Source organism: Puma concolor, chromosome D4, assembly GCF_028749965.1.
Source record: "Puma concolor isolate L17-30 chromosome D4, mPumCon1.1.hap2, whole genome shotgun sequence".
NCBI lineage: Eukaryota > Metazoa > Chordata > Mammalia > Carnivora > Felidae > Puma > Puma concolor.
Window position 1 is genome coordinate 13,296,341 of NC_141679.1, and position 22,692 is coordinate 13,319,032.

Consider the following 22,692-nt stretch of genomic DNA (forward strand, 5'->3'; position numbering starts at 1 on the left):
TCTTGTGTATTTACATTTTATTTATATTATTTTAATTCATTTTTATGCATAAAGAGAGTATTTTCTGTAGCCTCTAATCCACTGACAATTTTTGATAAATATGGCTGGGAAAGGTCAGTGGCATTTCTGTTGTTTATGAGTGTCTGAGACCTTGACAGTGAGGATGAAAATCAAGTGGGATATTTCTGTACACTCCTGTAGTCTTCTCTGATTTAATTTTTCTTGTTAACTGAAACATAGACATAATTCTTGCCCCATTGTTGCGGGCAGCTCAAATGATACAAGGAATGCAACAGAACTTTGTCTACTATAAGGTGTTATTATACATTATGTAAGATGAAAGGTATTAGCATTGTTATTAGCTGTCTTGGCAAGGAGTTGGGTTAATGACATTTCCTTCAAATTTCTTTTTCATCTCAATGAATTTTTGGTGAGAAGAACATAGTGTGAGTTGATCTCTAATTGAGGGGCTTCTAGTTAGTCTGACTAAAATACTACCCTGGAAAAGAATAACTTCAGTTTGCCCTTGATGCAGAAGTACTGAATGGCCTGGATGTGCTTACAGTTTCCTTGTAAGCATATGATGACTGCTACATAAGGGCAGAGAACCTTCCAGGAACACCAACCAACAATGTATTCTTTTTGTTCCAGGAATCATGAAGTCTAATAAATATTTGTTCAGATTATTCCAGAAATGAGAGAGAAAATGGGTTCCGACTTCAAAGTCATTTTTAACTTGGTCATACCTGATATTTGGAATATGGAATCAGCTGAACTATGGTGGAAACTGCTTGGGCCTTGCAGAAAGAGGCTCCTGGTTCAAGTCTTGTTGCCCCTAACTTAGCTACATGACTCTGGGGCTGTCATGTGAGTCTCTGAGTCTTGGTTTCCCTCCATAAAATGGAAATAGTAATCGTGACCCTAGCAAGGTTCATTGTAGTATCAAACAGGGTGACATGAAGATGATCTTTGTTAAATATGAAGTGCCCTATAGACATCATCACCATTGTCATCATCATTGTTACAATAAAAGTATCTATTGAGTGCTTATTATGTTATCTGTATATATTAACTTACTTGATTCTTATAATTAATCTCAAAATATAAATGCAATTATTATCCCAGTTTTCTGGAAAAAACAAATGCATCTAGAGATTAAAGTGCCGTGTATTGAATGGAAAATCTGGGATTTGAAGCCAAGCAAGCTGACTCCAAAACCTGCATCATCTTTATTCCCCAATAGTGATATTCTATTTACCTAAAAGAGTTTCTGAACCTTCAAAAATCAACCTGCAACCTCCTGTGTGTTGAGAACACAGTACGGAGAGCAACTTTAGGGGAGCGATATTTCTTCTGCATCCTCTTCCCACCATCTCATTTAAAATATTTAGACTTCAGTTATGTTAAGATGACATTTGAACGCACTTAAAAGGAGTTAGGTACAATTCAGCATCTATCTCAAAGAGCATTTCCATTTCTCCGTAAACACTGTGTTAGAGAGAACTGTTTTCTGCACTTGATACATGACTCTATGACCTTCAGCCACTTGGCCTAAAAAGCCCCTTTTCAGCTCTAAGAGTTTTTCTTTCCTTGTGACCATAGGAGTCTACTGTGCTTGTTTGGTCATTGGCATTCAACAGGGAAGACCCTGGGAGGTTACGTATGTTTTCTCGTCTGTACTCTCCATCCATCAAGATGAGCAAAAGGAGGGAAGCTGGGTTGTGAAGGCAGGGTGACAGGTCCTTGAGGTCAAACTGTGCCTCACTGACAACTTTAGCCAGGACTAAGAATTAGTTCTGTCTTATTAGGACTTATTAGCTTATTTCAAATTAGTACTTATCATTACTCATAGAATAAATGTAATTATAGCGACAGTTATCGAGTCCTACTTGGGAGCCACACACTGTGCCAGCATTCTTTATACGTGCTAAAATGCTTAATTGTCTCGGTAACTTAGGGCCATAGGGTCACGGGGGTCTTCAGGAACACCTCTTAACCTGCCAAGTAATACTCACCAACCTGCCCATGGTATTAACAGTCTTAACAGTCTGACATGCATCTATTTTTCTTTCTTTCTTTTTTTTTTTTAGATGTTTATTTATTTTTGAGAAAGAGCGAGCAGTGTAGGGGCAGAGAGAGAGAGGGAGACAGAGGATCCGACAGCACAGAGCCCGATGCCGGGCTTGAACTCACGAGCAGTGAGATCATGATCTGAGTTCGATGCTTAACCAAATGAGCCACCCAGGTGCCCTAAGCTTCTATTTTTCTAAGCAAGGAAGATCTTGGGCTTTGTGATCCTTTCCTGCATATAAGAGGCCTGTCCCCAAAAAGAGAAGAAACCTCTTTGTTTAGAAGTCATGTTTGCTTGGTTTTTATGAATCTGTGAAAAGGTGGAGTTGTCCCTCAGTTTCCTAAATGTGGCAGAAGTTGTAATGGGATATCGGCATACACTTTAAATAAGCGCTCATTAAGAAACGCATCTCCCTGTGTTGGAAGGTAGCAGACTTGGGGCTCCAGAGACTCATCGGTCAGGCACAGACAACACCCCTCTGCTACCTTCCCGAGCATCTCGGAGAGATTCATCAGCTCTGGAGCTCGGGACGTCAAGCAAGAATAGGAAGCTATGTGAGTGACATGTGCATGCTGCTTAGACTTGGACTTGGACTTGGCATATAAAACCCTTGATTCAGTCTTGACCTTTTGGTATTGTGAGATTTATCTTGTGTGTATGTGTGTGTGTGTGTGTGTGTGTGTGTGTATGTTTTAAAGAATCGCAGTATAATCTGTATGAATAAGGAAGAAGTGTGGCAAATCCTAGAATAGATGGGTATTATCACTCCCTTTTATTTATTTATTTATTTATTTATTTAAATTTTTTTTTTTCAGCGTTTATTTATTTTTGGGACAGAGAGAGACAGAGCATGAACGGGGGAGGGGCAGAGAGAGAGGGAGACACAGAATCGGAAACAGGCTCCAGGCTCTGAGCCATCAGCCCAGAGCCTGACGCGGGGCTCGAACTCCCGGACCGCGAGATCGTGACCTGGCTGAAGTCGGACGCTTAACCGACTGCGCCACCCAGGCGCCCCTTATCACTCCCTTTTAAAGTGGACAGTCCTGGGGCTTAATGGAGTTAAAGCACTTGAATGATGAAGCCAGAATTAGAATCCAAGTTTGTCTGCTTCTAGAGCTTACTCCTCATAACCACCTCATTAGAATACCACCCATAACTTAAGCAGGTGGCCCTGAATCAAACTTAAGTCCATCAACCAAATCTATGACTCCCTAAGGAGACGTGACAACGCATAAGTGGAGATTTTAAGGCACTTTACGGATACTAAATACGTATCTCTCCCCACTAACGCATATTCATCTGAATTCATTCATTTACTCATCCATTAAGCAAAGATTTATTGAGTGTCTGCTACATATATGCTCTACTACTAAAGGATAAGGGATAAGTGAATGCAGGAAAACCAGAATAATGAATTAGATACAGATTCTGTTCCTAAGGTCTCACATAAGTCAGAGATATATATAAATAACTTAAGGTATAAATGATAAGTACTACAAGAGAGTTGCAATAATGGAATGACATGTATTCTAGGTGTTTGTGTGTGTGTGTATGTGTGTGTGCTGTGCACCTGTGCATTCGTGTGCAAGTATGTATTTGGCAATTGGTTATGGCTAATGAGAGAGGTCTAAGTTGAACAAATGCAGGGAAGCAGGCAATAAAATAATAATTGCAAGCAGACTGGTTTAGTTAGCATGAAGGGTCCATAAAAAAGAAATAGAATTTAAGACTATAAATTTCAGCAGAACATTACACTTTGCATTCAGAGGAGTGGTGTTATTGATTCTGTGCTTCAACAAGAAGTATCTGGCATCACTATGCTGTAGGGGCCAGCAAACCACAGCTTACGGGTCAAATATGACCCATAACCTGTTTTCCGGTGGCCAGTACGTGGAGAATGGCTTTTTAGATTTGAAAGTGTTGTTTAAAAATAAATAAGCAAATAAACAAAGAAAATACATGATGGAGACTTTATGCAGCACAAAAACCCTGAAAGTTTGCCAACACCTCAGTGCATAGAATGGATTCATGGAGGGTACTGGATTAGGGAAGACCAGCCTTCCCCAGGGAATAGCCATAGTCCAGGCAAGAAAGAATGAGGGCACGAGAGCATGGAGTCTGCAAATGCAGGAGACTGGAGGAAGACAAGGACCGATATTTGTGCATTTGGGAATTTTCTCAAAATGATAACTGAAGTCAGAACAGTGAATGAAAGGGGAAAGAACCAAGAATTGATTTTTGATAAACATCTGTTGATAGAGCGGGGAGTAAGAAGAGGGACAAGCAAACCCAACGACCCAGTATCATTGCTTCCATTGGTTCCATTAGCACAAGCTCTTAGGTCCTTGGCTTTCTCTGTACCTCCCCAAGTGAGAATGTGATGATATCAAGATGCCGCAGCTTCAGCTGTTAGGACGAAACGGTGACCTATTCCTTAAGTTTAACTTCTCAAGTTACGTGTCCATCATCTTTCAAATACAAGCAGATCCCAGGTACCTTCAAGTTCTCCCCAAGCCACCTCTTCTCTGTGGCATCCCTGGAAGCTTCTTGGCTGATGAGGTTTACAGACACATCAGTTTATTTTCCTTCCTGCACATCCAGAATTGATGGACTGGATAAGCATACTTAATAGCCCGGTTGCAATGTTGGCTTCTAGACTCCAGAATCACTACTGTACGTGAAAACTGCTGCTGGAAAGGAAGCAGGATGCTCATGCAGCCATACCATAAAGACTGTGAAATGCAATGCAAAGGTTCTCATGAGGCAGTCAGGAGATGACAATGATAAAGGTTTACAGCGATTGTAAGGGACAGAAGAGGCTTTCAACTGAAGATAAATAAAAGAAGGTTGGTAAGAACTGAATGATTTGCTTTGGGAATGGTACCGAGAAGGACCAGGCCCATAGGCAGAGGGCAGAGGGGTGGCTAAGTGAGAGGACCCAGGGAAGGGAAGGGAAGGGTAGAAATAGTCTAGACTCTCAACTAGGCACCGTGCAGAGAAAACCTCACGTCCCTTCACTATGCTTTCATGTAGATCATCTCAGGAGTTTGGCCTCAGATTAGCAAATTACAGAGAAGCTCGGTGTTCAAGTTCCATAGGAATGAAATAACAGTGGTGAGTGCAGGAGGGAGGGTGGTTGTGTTTGGAGTGGGGAGCGGATGTTAAAGTCTCAGGTTTTGGAGCAGTGTCAGTTTTGAATGCAGATGTGTCTCCCACGTGTGACTGGGGGGGGGGGGGGAGGTGGTGCTGAAATGGACAGCCTTGGCCCCCCGTGAGGTCCAGCAGCTGAGAGAGGAGGACAGCAGATGGAAGGAGCTGTCGGTGTGAAAACAGAAGGTGGTGAACAGGTCCCGGAATGGGTGCCCTCCTCCACTGCGACTTGGTTAGGGCCACACATACCGTGGGGCTTATACCGCTGAATGCTGAGTGTGGGAAGCAAATGCGAGGGAGCTTGGCTCAAAGGTAGGGCTGTAGGGGGATAGAGCTTCTCAAAAGGTGACAGTTTTTTGAGATGTTGTTTGGGCCCAAGAAGAGAAGTAAATCTCTCCAAGAACAATATGAAATGAATAGAAAGTACCAACACAAGAGGCCCATCAAGAAATGTTTTCCATGAGGCCACACTGCCCAGAGACCCAAGCTGCACAAGCTGACTACGCATGCCTAGAACACTTGTTTATTACAGAAGCTTTTAGGATGCCGGGATGAGAAAGATGTCAGATCAGCTCTGGGGCCAAATCCCTTCGCTGAACTTGGCCAGGGTTAGATTGACTACAGAATATTATATCCCACTTCATTTGCTAAGGGAATAAAGGAAACTTGAAGGATTCAAGAGTGAACAGGAGCTCCATGTGAACGTCTGTGCTGTGTGTGTGAAGCAAGGCAGAGTGCAGAGCAGAAGCCTCTCGGGCTCTGCATCAGGACAGCCCCAGTGTGGCTCTTCCCGGCTGTGTGCACCCCTTCTCTCCTCTCCCACCTCACTTCCCTCCCCTGCTCCCCTCCAAAGGAGGAAAAGAAATGCCTACCTCAGGTCCACATCCTTTATAAAGCATCTAGTACTGTCTATGCACATAAACAGCCTCTCCAAAATGAAAATTCTTTTAATTACATTTATGATTTTTAAAATCCTGATTTCTGCCCAGATGTGCAGATAAGGGCAATTTATTTCTCGTTAAGATTGCATTGCCTTCGCCTACAGTGAGGGACACCTCACACATTTTGCAGGAAATATCTGTCACTAAAATACGGTCGACCTTTTCAGCAGGAGTCATGATGAAGCGACATAGCGATTATTGGGCAGAATCCTGGTGAACAGTCCCATGAAATATCCAGAGAAGCACATTCACCCTCATTTGGTTTTATGACTTCCAAGTGGTTCCTTGAATTTTAATCCTAACTGCATCTCTAGGAAATTTATAAGACTGCTGAAATAGCTAGTTCTGGTAAGATTTCACAGCTGGCATTGGAAAACTGATAGCCACAGTCAGCAGGAAAACCATCTTCCATGACTCAGGCAGGAGCTCAGTGGTACATGCACCTCCTTGAGGCTAGAGGAAGTGTTTGAATTGAACCTCCTTGAGCAGCCACGTCCAAGATGGCAGATTGCCAGTAGTCAGTTGACAGAGGCTCTCCTAGGGGATCAGTCATCATGGCTATGAACCCCATCTGTGTATTGGCTTCTCTATACAAGATGGCCAGACTACCTGGGTCTATGCATACTCAAGGATTAGAGGTGGAAACTTTCACCCCAAACCTGTAAGGCACTGAAAGTTCTCACAAAGGTCATGTGGATGCTTTCCAGCAATGGGTCTTGCTTACTTGAATCAAGTACTGTTCTTCTAAATGTTTGGTTTCTCATACTCAGAAACTGCCTCCTTCCCTCACCTCCCTCCCTCCTGGCAGTCTCTGTGAGCCTGTGTGTGTGCCAGCCACTGTCCTAGGCATAGGGATACCATCGTGAGCAAGATGGCTCCAGCTCATGCCTCAAGGAGCTTGTGGTCTAGTTGGGGAGCTGGCTGAAAGTGGCTCACTCCAGCCCCTCCCCACCCTATCTGCCTCCAGATGGTTGAACCCTTCAGGGTCTGGCCCTGATGTCCCTCTGGAGAAGAAGTGCCGCCATGGTGTCCCCAGAGATAATCAGCCCAGGATGCCCACATGGCCATGAGGTGGTTCAAAATGTGAGTGAGGCTTCTGTTCAGGTTTAAGATACTCCTTGACCTCCCCTGTAAGCAGGTGGGTTTAAACGACCTCTCAGGACAGTCTCTGATTGCTGAGGCTTGCAGGGAATCTTCTCAGAGTGGGCGATCCACTACCTTGGCTTCAATGAGACAGCTTCTGATACAAGCATTCCCCACAGAGATGAAATACCACTGGTGTTGAGTCCTGGTTCCTCATTTATTAATCAGGTGAGTTTGCATTTCCTCATTTGTAAGGTAAGGATAATAATCATACTTCTCTTATTGGGACAGTCGTAAAGATCACAGGCATTGAAACATGTAAAGATTTAGCATGCTGCCTGGCACATAGCAAGTGCTCGTTAAATGTTAGCTCATGTTATTTCTGTTCACTCTAACAGAAGGTCTCTGTGATTATACCACATTTGCAAGACACTTTTACCAGATGTAAGAAAGGTTTCAGTAGCTATTGGAGGACACTTCAGAAGCTACGGAAGTTTCCAACATTCCATGGGCACATCCCTCCCTTTTCTACCTGTATAAGTTAGCCTATTAACCTGGATCCTGTGTCACTAAGATATTTGACAATAAGCACATCAGTGGTTCCCTACTCACACGCAAAGTGAAACCCCAAAGAGAAGCATTTTCCAGAAGGAAACCTATTTTCTCTCTTCAACTCATTTGGTTGAGGCAATCAGAAGCATTCGGATGAGCTTCAGTAGGATGTTGAAACCCTGCTGCACACACTTCATTAAATCTGGGCAGAAAAAATAGTGTCTTAGCTACTGAGGGGAGGAGGCTACAGGAGCCAATGGAGCCTGAGGAACATTGTGAGCTTGGCTGGAAATAAAAAACAGTTGGTGTGTGATTCAAGAAAATGGTTAAACAGACGAAGGGAATATGGAGAGGGCTCTGCCACTCATGGGGGAACACTGTTTACATACCAATTCCTTCTTCTTCATGCACTCCATGAGGATGATGAACAGATGCTGAGCTTGGGTTCGAGTGTAGGTGAAAGTCTTCTGGATGGTCACTAGCAGCTGGTCCCTCAGAGATTCATTGATAAGTCTGTAATTAAAAACAATGTCAACAACAGGTCAACCAGGCTCCTGTTCAGTACATGTTTCTGAGAAATATTCTAGAACAAAAGAAAGCATTGTGAGGACTGACTTTAGAGATGAGTTATTTGTTCCTCTATTTTTCTTGCAATAGTTATTTCGACTGTGATAATTAAAAAAAAAGCAGTGCACTTAAAAATAAATCTATTTGAATGTCTCAGAACCTAAAATAGTAAAGCAAGAAGATTAATTTGGTTCTATTTTTGTCTGTCTTTTTCTTTCTTTTATAGGGCATGTGTCTAATACCCTCTTCCTCAAGTGCCGTTATCAAAAAAAGCCTTACTCATTAGCATCTTAGTAAAAATTTACTGTGTGACTTATATGAAGATTTAAACTTCATCTCTAATTGTGAGGGAAAAAGCTTACATCTAAGTAATTTGAGCACCAATGAGGAGAAGTAGGACTCATGATTTCTCTAAAATCATTTCATGTAGGTAGCTTATCTGGCCTATGATTCAGGTCGTCATTTATGTTGAGCATTGGCTCTGTTATATCCAAGAAAAGCGTGATCTACAGGAGGTTTTATATGGACACTTTATTAAGAGATACTTTTCAGGCTATCGAAGAATGAGTGAGAGCAAGGGAGGTACATCATACCCAATCACTGCTTTGTTACCTCTTGAAGATGAACCTGTTGTAACTTTATCTCCGCTCATACTAGCCTGGTGAGAACTGGGCTATCTTTACCAGCCATCAGACGGCAGGGAATAAAAAAAATCACTCTACTGTTAATAGAATCTGTCCAAAATCAGAAAGATAATACTGCTTTCAAGGAACAATGACAAAATTATCATACTTTGCCTAGAATTCTACAGCTTTATAATTTTCCCCATAATTGAAGTACCAGAAAACCCTATATACGATAGTAAATATAATGATCTCATTTGGTGCTTATGGAAACCCTGTAGGCTAAAGGTCTGTACAATTTTTTTCTTTACAGAGAGAGAGAACTCACATGTGCAAGCGGGGGGGGGGGGGCAGAGAGGGAGGGAGAGAGAACTTCAAGCAGGCTCCACACCCAGCATGGAGTGGAGCTCAACATGGGGCTCCATGTGGGGCTTGATCCCATGACTGTGAGATCATGACCTGAGCTGAAATCAGGAGTTGGACACTCAACTGACTGAGCCACCCAGGTGTCCCAGGTCAATACAATTTAAAAGGGAAGGATATTTAAGTCAGAAAGAGCCAGATGCTTAAGGTCACTCAGCAAATAAGTGGCAAAGCCAGAACCAGAATCTAGTTCTTCTGATTCCTTGTCCATTACTTTTTCCATCACACCATGCTGTCTCTTATTACACCAAGTGTACTATACCTTGGACTCTCTTCATCACTGTGGCTACTCGGGAAGCAAATTGTAAAATTTTCTCTTACGTGAAAGCATAACAAATTTTGTTGCTTAATAGAAACCAAGATGGGAGGCTTGAGGATATTTCATATCAGTGGCCTTTTGTGCCCCAGGATTGTGTGAGGATCACCTAAGTCCACTAGGTTGGACATTATGGTGCCCTACATTGAGGAGGGTGCATGCCTCATGACAGGATTATACCAAGGATCCTGGAATGTCACTTAGCTCAATGGAAGATTGGGTTACCCCTTCTGCCCCCCATGAACATTTTTTTTAAAAAAGAGAATTGTCCACAAGAAGATGAAAAATAATACCAGGTCCTCTCAAGATTACTAGATCATTCTGGAGGACTCTGTGGCCTTAGGTGTACACCAATCTGAAACCATTCATTAATTGGTTCACTCATTCATTCAACAATTGCCTAGTGATGTCTATTTAGTGCCAGACATTGTGGTATATGCCAGGGCTATAGGGATAGACGAGATATATACACTTCTAGCCTTCAATGAGCTTACACACAGGTAGAATAGAAAGACACGAATCAGCAATTCAAGTGTGATTGGCAGTGGTAAAGAAGTAAAGAAGTTGTGACAGCTGAATGTAATCGAACCTAGGGGGTACAAGGAAGACCCCTCCGAGGCAGTACTGTTTAAGCTGAGACGTGAAGAATAAATTAACATTAGGATGATCAGGGATGTGGTGGAGCTGGGTAAGAGCATTCTTGGCAGTATGAACAGCCTGGACAGGAAACAGCATTAACAAGCCCAGTTTTGAGAAAATAAAAGGTGAGTATGGCTATAACTTGGAGAGCAAAAGAAAGAGTGAAACAAAATGGTGCTGCAAAAGGGGTGAGAATGAGATCATGGGGAACTTTTGGGATAGTGCTAGAGATTTTGGATTGTATCCACAGGCAATGAGAAGCCATTGGAGAGTGACACAATCACATTTGTGTTGCCAATTTTCTTGAAGAGTCAAGACAGGAGCAGTCATAACTGGGTATGTATCTGCTTGACAGGCAACCCATGCAGATGGGTCTAGAGGGTTCTGCAGTATCAAGTGTACATAAATGTTGTACACGATTAACAACAGAGGAAGAGACTCTCCTGATTAGCCACTTGATAGATCTAATCATTCATTTGCAGGTGTTTAATTTTGATAACAACTCAAAATTTGTTTTCCACTGCTAACCACCTGTAGTGAATTCCCAGTTCCCTGAGGTCATTAACTGTTTGAGGGATCTGTCATCTGTATCTAATATATCATTTTGTAAACACTGAGAAATGCTGTGCAACTTAGCTAATTGTGGGTTTTAGTGGTGAGGAGAGCTGAAAGATGCTAAGCATCTTATCTTTTTTTTTTTTTTTTTTTAGCTCAATTTTGCAATTGAATCAAGTTGTGGCTTTGGTTAAATCCTATAGCAACAAGAGCCCAGAATTCTACTACTAGAACTATAAAGATTCTCCAGGTTGGTTTTCCAAAGTGTGGGATGCCTGTCACTGATGGAACAGAGTGAGTGGTTTTAGGTGGGACAAAGATGATTTTGTCATTCCAAAACATTAAGTTTTACTCATTAAACATTAAATAACTGTTATTTTGGCTTTAGTTCTTTTTCCATCAAGAGGAAAATCACATTTTTGATGCTTCTTTGACTTTAAAAGCTCACAAACATTTGCAAACCTCCCCCTTTTGACAAAGAAATAATATGTATCAGATCCTAAGCTTTTTGCAGAAAGAGTTTAATAACTTTTCAAAACAAGATCCTGTATAACATTTGATGTGTTCAGAGCATATCGTGGTTTATGACACATGATGGGCTACAGAGATAATATCATTTGATTTTCATAAGAATCTGAGAGAGAAGCAGGTGGTAATTCCATTTTGCAGAAGAGGAGGCTGTGGTCCAGAGAGGCTAAATGATTTGTACCAAGTCATATAGCTTGAGTCAAGTCTGCTAATTTCAGCCTTCTTTCATGGTGCTGCTTTTACAGTTTGCAACCTATAAATATGTTTTCTGGTTTCCTAATCATCTGCACTGGAAGTAGACATTTAAATATATTTGTTGTAGGAAATTTGCTTTTCTTTTTTTCTGATAGAGCATCTGAGGGAAACCAGAAGAGTTTGGAGAAGATAGGGAGAAAACAGAGGACAATAGAAGATTCTATTTGCTTCTAATTTTTCACAAGTATTTGCTTTGCTGAATGAGATGTTTTGTATTTGGCACAAAGGCTGCCTCTGTCTTCTCTGAGGACCCTTTCTTACTCTGTGGCCATATTCTGTAGGATACTGGGAAGCCTGCTTTCTTGAAATTATTGCTTTCCTAGCTCTTCCCATGTTTTTTTCTTCTGCACAACACTGGAATGATTTAAAAATCTTGATTGTGATATTTAAAAAAATAGCAAAAAATAGCAAAAAATAGAAATAAGCCCATTTTTAGATTTCTTTTTATGGAACCTGAATAGTGGTTGAAAATTTCTTGACATCAAAACATGGTCATAGTATTATATAAAATTTTAGTTTTAGAATTGGGTCTTTGACAAAGTGGTGCCTATTTATAGAAGCTGTTAATTTGTGTTTCCATATGTCCCAATGCTATTTTTGGTATACCTCAAATTAGAATGTTTCTTGATTTAGAAGGGTAGTCATTGAAGTGAGGAAAATCTCCATACTATGGCATTTGTGTCTCCATTTAAATGCTGAACTTGTGATCTGGAGCTTTTTGGATGAGTCACAGAAGTATCTGAAATAGGTCAACGTTCATCCAGGGCTGGAAGTAACCAAAGGAACTTCCCATACTTTGCTATTAGCATTCTGTTCAGATGCTAGCAATACAACCCACGTGTTCACACTTTTCTCAGAATGACTTTAATTACCTGCAATATCAGAGTCTCATTCCTAGATTGAAAAATTAGAAAATGCATTTAGAATTCAGTGGGACACAAAGAGCTAGACTTAGGTTAATGGCTTTGGAGGAGTGAAGCCCTTTTCCTGCCCTCCAAAGACACCCTCGGTTAATTTATTCAGACACAATATGAGAAAATTTTACCTATATAAATAAAAAAAAAAGATCATTAATAATACCACAATTTGGTACTTAAAAGGCATCACTTTCCAGACAATCTCTAATGCTCTAAAGAAAAATGAAATTTTGTCATTTGCTAAAGCCAAAGCAAATCATTAAATGTAACCTTAGGACACAAAAAGTTTACATTTTTTGCCTAAGTTTACAGAGACTGGCATTTTTCTTTTCTTCTCCTTCTCTCCTATCCCCCTCCCCCCTTCTCTTCCTCTTCCTCCTTTTTCTTTTTCTTCTTTGTTAGTAGACATCACCCCTTCCTCCCAAATGCCACGACTCTGGGGTCACAAGCAATAGCACGATTCTTCCCAGAGAGGAAGGACAACATTGTAAACAAATAAGCACCATAGTCGCCAGGGTCAGGGTGTCTGGAGTGAAGCTGTCACTTGCTACCCATATGATCGTGTGCAAGCTATTCAGTCTTTCTGTGTCATGTTTTTCATACATGTAAAATGAAAATTATGAGTGCTTATCTCATAGACTTGTGAATAGTAAATTAGTACGGCCCCCATTTGCCTGGGCAGACCACTCCCTACCGGTGAGATGTTGAGGAAACTCTGTAATCCTTCCATCCTCAATTTCCTCATTTATATAATGGGGATAATTATCCTACCTACACCATAGAGTTTAATGAAAGACAGTGTTTAGACCAGGTTCTTGCATGCAGAAGCTTTAAAAAATAGTAACTTCACTTTTGCAAGTATGCTTTTGGGAAGGGGGTCAGAGGTATGGGGAAAAGGGTGGGGTAAATCTCAATTCTCGCTCAAGGCAGTTTGTCAAAGATTCCTTCTACCCCCATATCCTACTCTGTGAGATGCTGGAACAAGTATAATTTTCTTTCTTTTTTTTTTTTTTTTAGATGGATTAGTGATGGATTAATTCCTCACTGTTTTAAAATTAGTCTTTCTTGGGGCCTCTGAGTGGCTCAGTCAGTTAAGCATCTGACTCTTGATTTTGGCTCAGATCACAATCTCAAGTTTGGTGAGTTCAAGTCCTGAATCAGGCTCTGACAGCACAGAGCCCAAGCAGGCTTGGGATTCTCTCTCTCTCCCTCTCTCTTAGCTCCTCCCCTGCTTGTGCATGCTCTCTCTCTCTCTCTCTCTCTCTCTCTCTCAAAATAAAAAATAATAATAAATTAGTGTTTCTTATTAATTATCCATAGACAACTGCTGAATTAACTTGTCCCTCAATCCAGCTTCAAACAGTATCCCACAACAAAGAGCCTCTCGTTTTTGATATCCTATGTGTTATGCCTGTAGGGAAAGCCTCATATTGTCAGACAGTTTAGACTGATGCACTTCACAGGGTTGATTAAAGATGGACTATTTCCCAGGTATCTTTTAGGCAGATAAATTTCTTATTTTTCGCTTGGCTTCATAATCCAATGTGCTATTTGATGATTGCCTGATGGTGATATATGGGGCTATCTATAAGATGTTGTCTTCACTCTAGAACAAAAGTAGACACCCATGGCATGTTGAGTGTACCTTTCCTTCTTTGCATCATTGTTAATCTATCACAATAATCTCTCCCCTGAGCACCAGTGTGGCCTCAGAATAATTCTCAACACATTATTCTAGGACGCCGGTACCAGTTGATTGTTGTTGACACTCAAGATGAAAACCATTTGTCATCCCTGCACTAGAGATAAGAAAATCTCAAATATACTATCAAATGGTGAATACCAGGGATATCATAGGGTTAAAGAACTGTAAATTTTAGGTCTGTCTCCAAGACGCTGAATGAACTGTGGCTTTCATGAATTTAAAGAAACTGATTTTTTACTGCTTACTTTAGGGATCACTGCTTATGGATACTTGATTTGCATGGAATAACTGCAGAAAATACCATAAATATGTATATTAACTAGAGGACAGCTGTCCAGCAATTAGGACAATTAAAGAAAAAGTGTATTGAAGCTGAGTGGAGCCTCTCCTAGACAACAGTAGTGCAGACTTGAGTTAACCTTGGAATACTACTTTAATGCATCTTTAGTGTGTCTCTGGTGGAAGAAACTTTTATAGCAGGTGGTCACTGTTGTATCTAGTTTTTATGAATCCTGTAGTCCATAATCAACAAGGAGAATTGCATGGGGAATCTAATGGAAATCCATTAAGGACGCTGCAAACATTATCTATTATTAATGATACCACAGGGTGAGATGTTAATCCACTCTATTTCTAGCAGCTGCAGGTTCTAATATCAGCCAGGATGATTCAGAATTCATCTTCTCTAAGGTAGAGGAATTAAATACCAGGACATTTTATTATCTAAGGCTCCCTCAAATACATTTTAAATGTCTTTGTGGATTTTAAAGTCCTCACTGCTTCTTTTCATAAGAGAAAGAGGATGTGTCGTAGAAGTGGGTAAAGAAATGTACGTGTACATCTCACACTAAGGCAGAGAGGTGTATGGCAGCAATGGGAAGTACAATTCAGTTCTGTTGTCTGGTGAATGGAAGGTTCATTGACGTGACTGTAGAGAGAGCTGGGGCCAGAATGCAAAGGGTCTTTAGTCCAAGCCAAGGAATTTGGACTTGTCCTGTGGATTAATGGTCAACTGGTTTCCACAAAGAAGCCCCAAGAATTCTGAGGAGGTGCCCCAAAGATGCCTCAGAGCTGCATTAGTGGGTGAGAGCCAGGCACAGAAAGGAGGCCTATAGACCAGTGGTTCTCAAATTATGGTCCCTGGACCCACAGCATCAGCATCTCCTGGGTATTTCTTAGAAATGCAAATCACCTGGCCAATCAGACTTACTGAATTAGAAAATCTAAGATGGGGCCCAGCTATTTGATTTTTCATAAGCCCTTTGATTCTGATGCAAGATAAAAACTTGAGAACCACTGGTCTAGGCCTTCCACCCCAGCTTCAACAGAGTGAACATGTATCCTGTGTTTTATATATTGCGCTTCTATCTGAGATTTCATATGAGAAAGACTTACAGACTTTAAAAAAGCGAAAATCAATGCTACAGGCAAGTGGGAAATTGGGACTCTTAAATGGTTGACTATCGCAATTGTAAAGTCAAAGGAAAATGAGCTAAGACCTTCTAATGCTGAACGTAATGTCCTTGATGACTGTCAATGGTGTCTCCAACAGCAGAGACCCATCATTCAGTTTTAAATATTTTCAAGTTTCTCATCCTCTTTTTTTTTCCTCTTTGGAAATGGGTCATATATTTTGAACTAGTTGGACAATCATTTTTGAAAGAAATAAAATGAACTGAACGCCCTTAAGAAATCCATGTAAATAAAAATGTGAACAGAAAAATTTACCAGTCCTGTCAAAGTGAGTATTTTTATGGTATAGCTTTCTCTTCAAGGGAGGAATTTTCAAGTCTAACAGATGTTTGAAACCAAGAACAGCTGTGATAAAGAAATAAATGAGGTGATTCATGCTAAATCAACTTCTCAAGCCAACTGGGTTCCAGGGACAAAATTTGGCAGAGGGTACAAAGTGCTTGCAGCAACAGTGCCATGACTGGTGTGAGGAGAATGCACGCCAAGCACAGCAAGTGAGGAGGCTCTTTCTGAAAACATCAGAAGGCTAATTTGTATACATTTAAAAGGAGTTTCCGAAAGCGTGGTCTATGGACCATTCTGGTTGGAATCACCTCAAGTTTGTTTTCACATAGAGTTTCCTGTACCTCAGTCCAGGTACACCGAATCAGGATACTTAGGGGAACCTGTGTCTCCTAACACTTTCTGGGTGATTCTCAGGCATGGTAAAGTGTGATAACCACCTGCCTATTTTGAATGTATTCTGTGTAACAAGTGGCCAAGAAGTGAGCTGAGCAAATCTCAGAGAAACATGGTTGATCCATCCTGTGCAATCTTCACTTGATATTGATGGGCTGTCTAAAAGTCATGGGCAGTGGTTCTCCGAAAAGGATTTCTTTACCATGATGGCTTATGCAGCTCTGTGTTCTTTCTAATGTTTGCTGTTGATGTTCAAGGCCACACTTTCCCAGCCTGGAGCTGAGCAATTCTAAAGCAAATTTAATCAATTTAGAGAACTGATTGACTGATAGAGATCAATAGAACTTTTCCCCTCGCTAGTACTTTCCTCCATGAACTCTATGTAATTGTTTTTTAGTCAATGCTTTATTCTTTCCATGCTGACACAACATGGAGGGACCAAACAGCAAACTGGAAGACGGAGTATTTTCTTTTGAACTTTCCTAAATAAATGAAGCTACTCCAGCCTTGAGGAACTTAGATACGATGGCACAGGTATCTATATATCAATATCTTTAATATATTCTACAGAGGGGAAAATTGCAATATAAAAATTGCAATTCAATAATTATAGGCATTAGTATATTTATAAATTATATATAATTTAATTGATTTTATTGGATTAATTTGTCAATTAACTTGATTTCATTAAACTGAAATATATAAATTCAATATATAAATATATATTATATATAAATAACATGCAAATGTATTTAAATATATATTTGGGTATATATAAATTCAACATAATAGTATGTATGTACACATACAAACACACTATCTCTTTTATTGGCTTTCTTTCAATACTCTTGAAACTGATTTTTTTTTTTCTGTGTTGAGTTACACAAAAGAGGGTCAAATATTAGCTTTTCTTGTCTTCCAGGCTGATCCTCAGTTTGGATCCAGTTTTTGATGGAAAAGGGGAACAGGAGCAATAGAGACTATTATGCCATTATGTGAGTAATTAACACTCAACGTGGGGCTGGAACTCATGACCTTGAGATCAAAAGTCTCATGCTCTACCAGCTAAGCCAGTCAGGCACCCTTGAAGAGATTCTTGGGGGAAATGCCACACTCAAGTACTTTGTCCTCTGGCCTCTTATACGTTTATCACAGCACATGTGACCTTCTAGTTATCTGTATTCATGGCTGTGTTTTAACCTCCATTATAGAATCTCTGCCAGCGCCATGTCTTGCTCATTCTCTAACAGTTACATTGAGGGCATATAGTAGGCACTCAATAAAGGTTAACTTAGAAAACGGTTTACAAAAACAACACCCCTTTTTAAATAAAGCTCCTGGTATGCTTCGTCTATACAAGATGTTTCCAACTTTCTTCCCGTCCCTTCTGAGAAAGTTACAAAACAGAATCAAGTTTTGACATGCTTTCTTATAGAAAATTCTAGAAAAGAGACAAGGTAAGATGAAATTAATGGAAACTAAAATAGACACTGGAAGTCAGCATGCTTGATATTTGTTTCCTTCTTTCTCACTTGACATTCCAATTATGTCTAAATCATATTGGGATACAGACTACTGAGATCAATTACTTCCTTTCAGCAGATCTTATAGAGAAAAATGATAGGGCTGTGACATCCTTCAGCCTTAGATGGAAATCTCTCGAGCTGAAGAAAACATTAGTAACCACTGCATGGAGTGATATGCCCTAGGGAATACAGACTGCACCTGGATTTCTAAAATGGCTAGTTTTCTGGTGACTTCCTCCTGACTTTGGTCACTTTGATGTATATTTGGAGAGAAGCAAACTTTCGTTACATCCGTGCTAGGACACAGTGATATAATTTGAAGCCATGCAATGGATTTTTCCTTTCTCATCTCTACTTTGTGTTCCATTTATGCCTTTACCTCAGCTAATCAGAAAATAAAGGGATCTTTATTAAGTCCCCTTTAAACAGGAAAATCAGATTTTTTTCCTTGAAATATATTATCTATTCTCTTCCTCAAGAACAAGCCATTAGTGGCTCAGTGTTTCTCCATGATATCTAATACAAATTCCAGACAAATACGAATGTGAACAGTCTATTGGCGTCTGCCCCTTGGTGCCATCCCCAGAGTTATCAACAGTCTATGTAAGAGCTTTAAGGCTTTCTGTTACCACAAGCTCTACTTCTTGTCCTAGGCTCTCTGAAAATGGTAAGTCCACATAATTATTTTCAGGAAGAAGACACCAAAATAAATGTAAGACTTAGTAATAAAATCCAGATAAATGAGGAGCATCACCTTAGAGTACACATTCGTTCGGGATGCCTTTTTCACGCTGACATCTTTCATCTGTGTGGCACTTTCTCAATGGCTGATAAATGAGGAGCTACACCATATTTCTCTGCAACCTGAGACTTAGTTACTTTCCAAGCAAACTAATCTCTGACTTTAACTGCAGGCAGCTACCACCTGAAAGGTGTTCTGACTGTAAGCAAAGTTGGTCAGCTTGCTTCCTCAACACAGCAAAATGTGGAATCTTCCTATTTGAAAACTTAGGTAAGTGAATCTAATGCCACTTGGGTAGCATCAATCTGTTTGTTGACAGTGTTTAGTCAGTTGTGATTCAGAAAAGAAAAATTTGATAATATTTTTATGGAATGAAATTAGTCCGGGAAAGTGAGTTGTGACTCATTTTAAAACTATGACAGATGAGAAATAGGATGATCTAGTTCGACATTAAGGGAAAAAGAGAGTTTGGCCATTTCTTTCTGGTAGCACCTGCTGCAGGGCAGAGAGGGAGAAGAAGGCAAATGAATTCAATTGCAGTTGCCCTCCTAGTGTATCCAAACCCATTTACTTTGGGATGGATACGCTCTGTCTTCCTTTACCTCAAGTAATCTCATCGACACAAGTTAGTTTTGCCAATTCCAATTTGCTTCCTAAGTGATGACCTTTCAAATTCATATTCTTAGAAGTTGGTTAACAATAGGGAATTTAAGGGCAAAATACCAAGTTCATAAAAGTTAAAATACAAGGTGTGTAAATTTCATTCACTCCTTTAAGATTATAAAGTGAAAAGCTTTATAGCTAAATATACACATTTACAGTCCTTGGACCTGTGTGATTTAACAATCTATAAATGAGTTTAAAAATGCTTACATCATATTTAAATCACCAAAGGGGCACCTGGATGGCACAGTCAGTTAAGCTTCTGACTCTTGGTCTGGGCTCAGGTCATGATCTCACAGTTTGTGAGTTTGAGCCCCACATCTACATTGATGGTGCAGAGCCTGCTTGGGATTCTATCTCTCCTTTTTCTTTTTAGCATAAAGCAAACACACTACTGCAAAATAATGTTCTTTGGAAATGTTTTTTTTTTTTTTAACTTTTTCTAACATTTATTCGTTTTTGAGAGACAGAGAGAAACAGAGTGCAAGTGGGAGTGGGGCAGAGAGAGAGGGAGACACAGAGTCCAAAGCGGGCTCCAGGCTCTGAGCTGTCAGCACAGAGCCTGACATGGGGCTTGAACTCATGAACCATGAGATGATGACTGAGCTAAAGTTGAATGCTTAACCGACTGAGCCACTCAGGAGCCCTTGGAAATGTTCTTTTTAAATTGGTTGCATATGTGTGGCCAGACTACTTTTTATCAAGCTAAATAAACATGATTCTGGCAGTTATTCAGATGACACAGACAAACATCTGAATTCATTTGATCATGATAAATTTATATTGCCTTCCTGGAGCAAGAGCATACATTTATTATAACACCATATAAAATAAATACAGATCTATATATTTGGATTGGCAAATACAAAGCTTCTCTTGAAGCTTCTATTTTCTTAATAAGTGTTTCTAAACGGTTCTTAAAATTTTTTAAGTTTTAATCTTAATAATTCCCAAGGTATGAAATCATATCTTAATTCTTTATCTCCACGCAGGTTATGTGCATGACTTCATACTCTTTGATAATCAACCATGGTTTACATGTTTGCATAGATCCCATATAGATTATGCTTTTGCATATTTTGGTCATAAAATAATCAGAACTAAAACTAAACTTTGGTTTTAAAACTAAAATTTCCAATTAAAGTTAAAAAGGCATGGTATTTCTGCCTCCTAATTTGGATCTGGGTCAGGGGGAAAAAAAGAATCCCCGTGTTGTAGGGTTGGTCGGCTTGGACCAACAAGTAGGTTTACACCTAGGAATGCATTGATTTTATCTTTGGGGATACATGCAATAATACAAAAAATTAGGAAATTCTAATGTAAAGGGGAAGCTGAAGGGAACTTAAGTTACTTAAGAGACGGTGCCGTTGAGGTAATATATAAGAAACAACCAAGGCACAGGCCACAAAAATCCATTTCAGTGAACTTTTTAAGAGAGCAGAAAGAATCCTGACCTGGGATCGTGGGCTATGCGACCTTGGGAAACCACGTAATTGCTCTGTGTATCCGTCCCCTAGGTTAAAAAATACAGAGTTCCACTCCCCCAGGTCTAAAATGTGTAACATTTCCCCTACATATAAAACAGAATCAGGAAGAGCAACTTATCAAAAACTGTAACGTTTTCACACTATATAACCCATGACAATGGCAAAAAGTAGGCCCTGGGTCCAGACCTTCATTGTGTACAGACTTTAAAAACCTGAAATGTTAGGATGAACAGCTCACTCTTCCATGAATTTTCTGAAAGGGAAATGTGCCTTCTGAATGCAAACTTGCATTTACTTTGTGGAAATACAATAAAATAATTGCAAGCATTAGGAAGAAAAAAAGTTAGCGGAAGCTAAAAACTGTATAAAGTCTTTAGTTCTTTCTGAAAAAGAAACACGTTGCTATATTTAAGTCAATGAGAACGATGGCTACATTTTTAATAAAAGCAAAGCACAGTTGAGGATCCTGAATTCTGGTTGGTAACAGACGTGGAGGTGTTCAGGCAAATGTTCTTTTTAGTTTCTTAGCTATAAAATGGACCAATATTTACAATGAAAGGAGAAGACAGAATTTAAATTTGCCAGGAAGCAAACTCCAACTTCATGCTCATGAATATTGTTTTTTTTTTCTTTTTCACATCAGAAGCTTTAAGGCGCCCCCAAATCACTGTCAGTGTTTGCAACGTTAGTGGGAAGCCTGTGACTCTCCTACGTGTGTCTCCTTTCTTTCCCATATTTAGGCTCACACACTTATCAGGGAAGGGGGCTGGGTTAACGCTCACCTGGAGCACTACTGGGCCTCGGGCAAAGACAAGGAAAGGAATGGGAGAGAAAACATACTACTGGGCTGCCAGGAGGAGCCTGTTGTAAGGAAGGCTACGTGGCAGACAGGTGGAGAAGGGAGTGTCCTGAGCAGCCAAGCTCGCCAGTCACTTACTACTAATCATTACATGCTTATCTACTTACTAGACTTACTATGAGCTCTTTGATGGCAGGAAGAGTTGTTATTCTTTTTTCCCATCTCTGTGTGTGGCACCCAGTAGACACTCGATGTATGTTTGTAAAAGGGATGAACAAAAGACCCCATCTCCTTTGGGGCTCCTTTCGCCCACCAGTTTCATGTGTTAGGAGAATTGTTTCGGTTAGCAAGTTCCTTATTTAAAAATTCAATGACTTAGGGGCGCCTGGCTGGCTCTGTCAGAAGGGTATGTGATTCTTAATCTCGGGGTCATGGGTTTGAGCCCCACGTTGGGTATGGAGATTACTTAAATAAATAAAAACGTTAAAAATTTGAATGAAATAAAAATCCAGTGATGCCCCCCTGAGTTTTCCTCCTTAAACCCATTTATACCTTGGGGCGAGTCACTTTAATAATATCCAAGACTGCTTGGATGTCACCATTCCCTGGGTGGGACCTCAGATTGACAGGGAAGGCTGTGGAGGGAAGTCTTCCTTGCGGTGGGGGGTGGGGGTTGTGGACTGTTGAGAGTAGCATTAGGGGGTAGACAGACCAAGGAAAGTTCGTGGTGGCGGGGAGTCCAGAGGGGCTTAACGAGGAACAGAGTGTTTACAGACTCTGCTTTCTGAGCCAATCTACAGGGATCTGACAGCACAGGCCACCGGAAGTTTTCATTAAGGTGTCGCCTTTGTGAACACGCAGGAGTCTGGCGAAGCTGGTGTTCGGAGGCTGAGCCTGGAGGCTGCACATCCCAGCTTTTCCCGAGGTACTAACCGGACCTATATGGTCCAGGTTAGCTGTGCCGTGTGTGTGAAAAACCAGTTCCTGTTTCTCCTTAGT

The 22,692-nt window shown here is 40.4% G+C and overlaps 1 protein-coding gene across 8 annotated transcripts in view; it reads right to left on the reverse strand.

Annotated features, from left to right (window-relative positions):
- Positions 1-22,692, reverse strand: part of TRPM3 (transient receptor potential cation channel subfamily M member 3) — an 803,813-nt gene that overhangs the window by 160,189 nt on the left and 620,932 nt on the right. For all 8 annotated transcript variants that reach the window (XM_086684995.1, XM_086684993.1, XM_086684999.1 and 5 more), the window contains one exon: positions 8,187-8,310. In XM_086684995.1, coding sequence (XP_086541121.1) covers positions 8,187-8,310 — 124 coding nt within the window. The remainder of the gene's footprint in view (positions 1-8,186; positions 8,311-22,692) is intronic.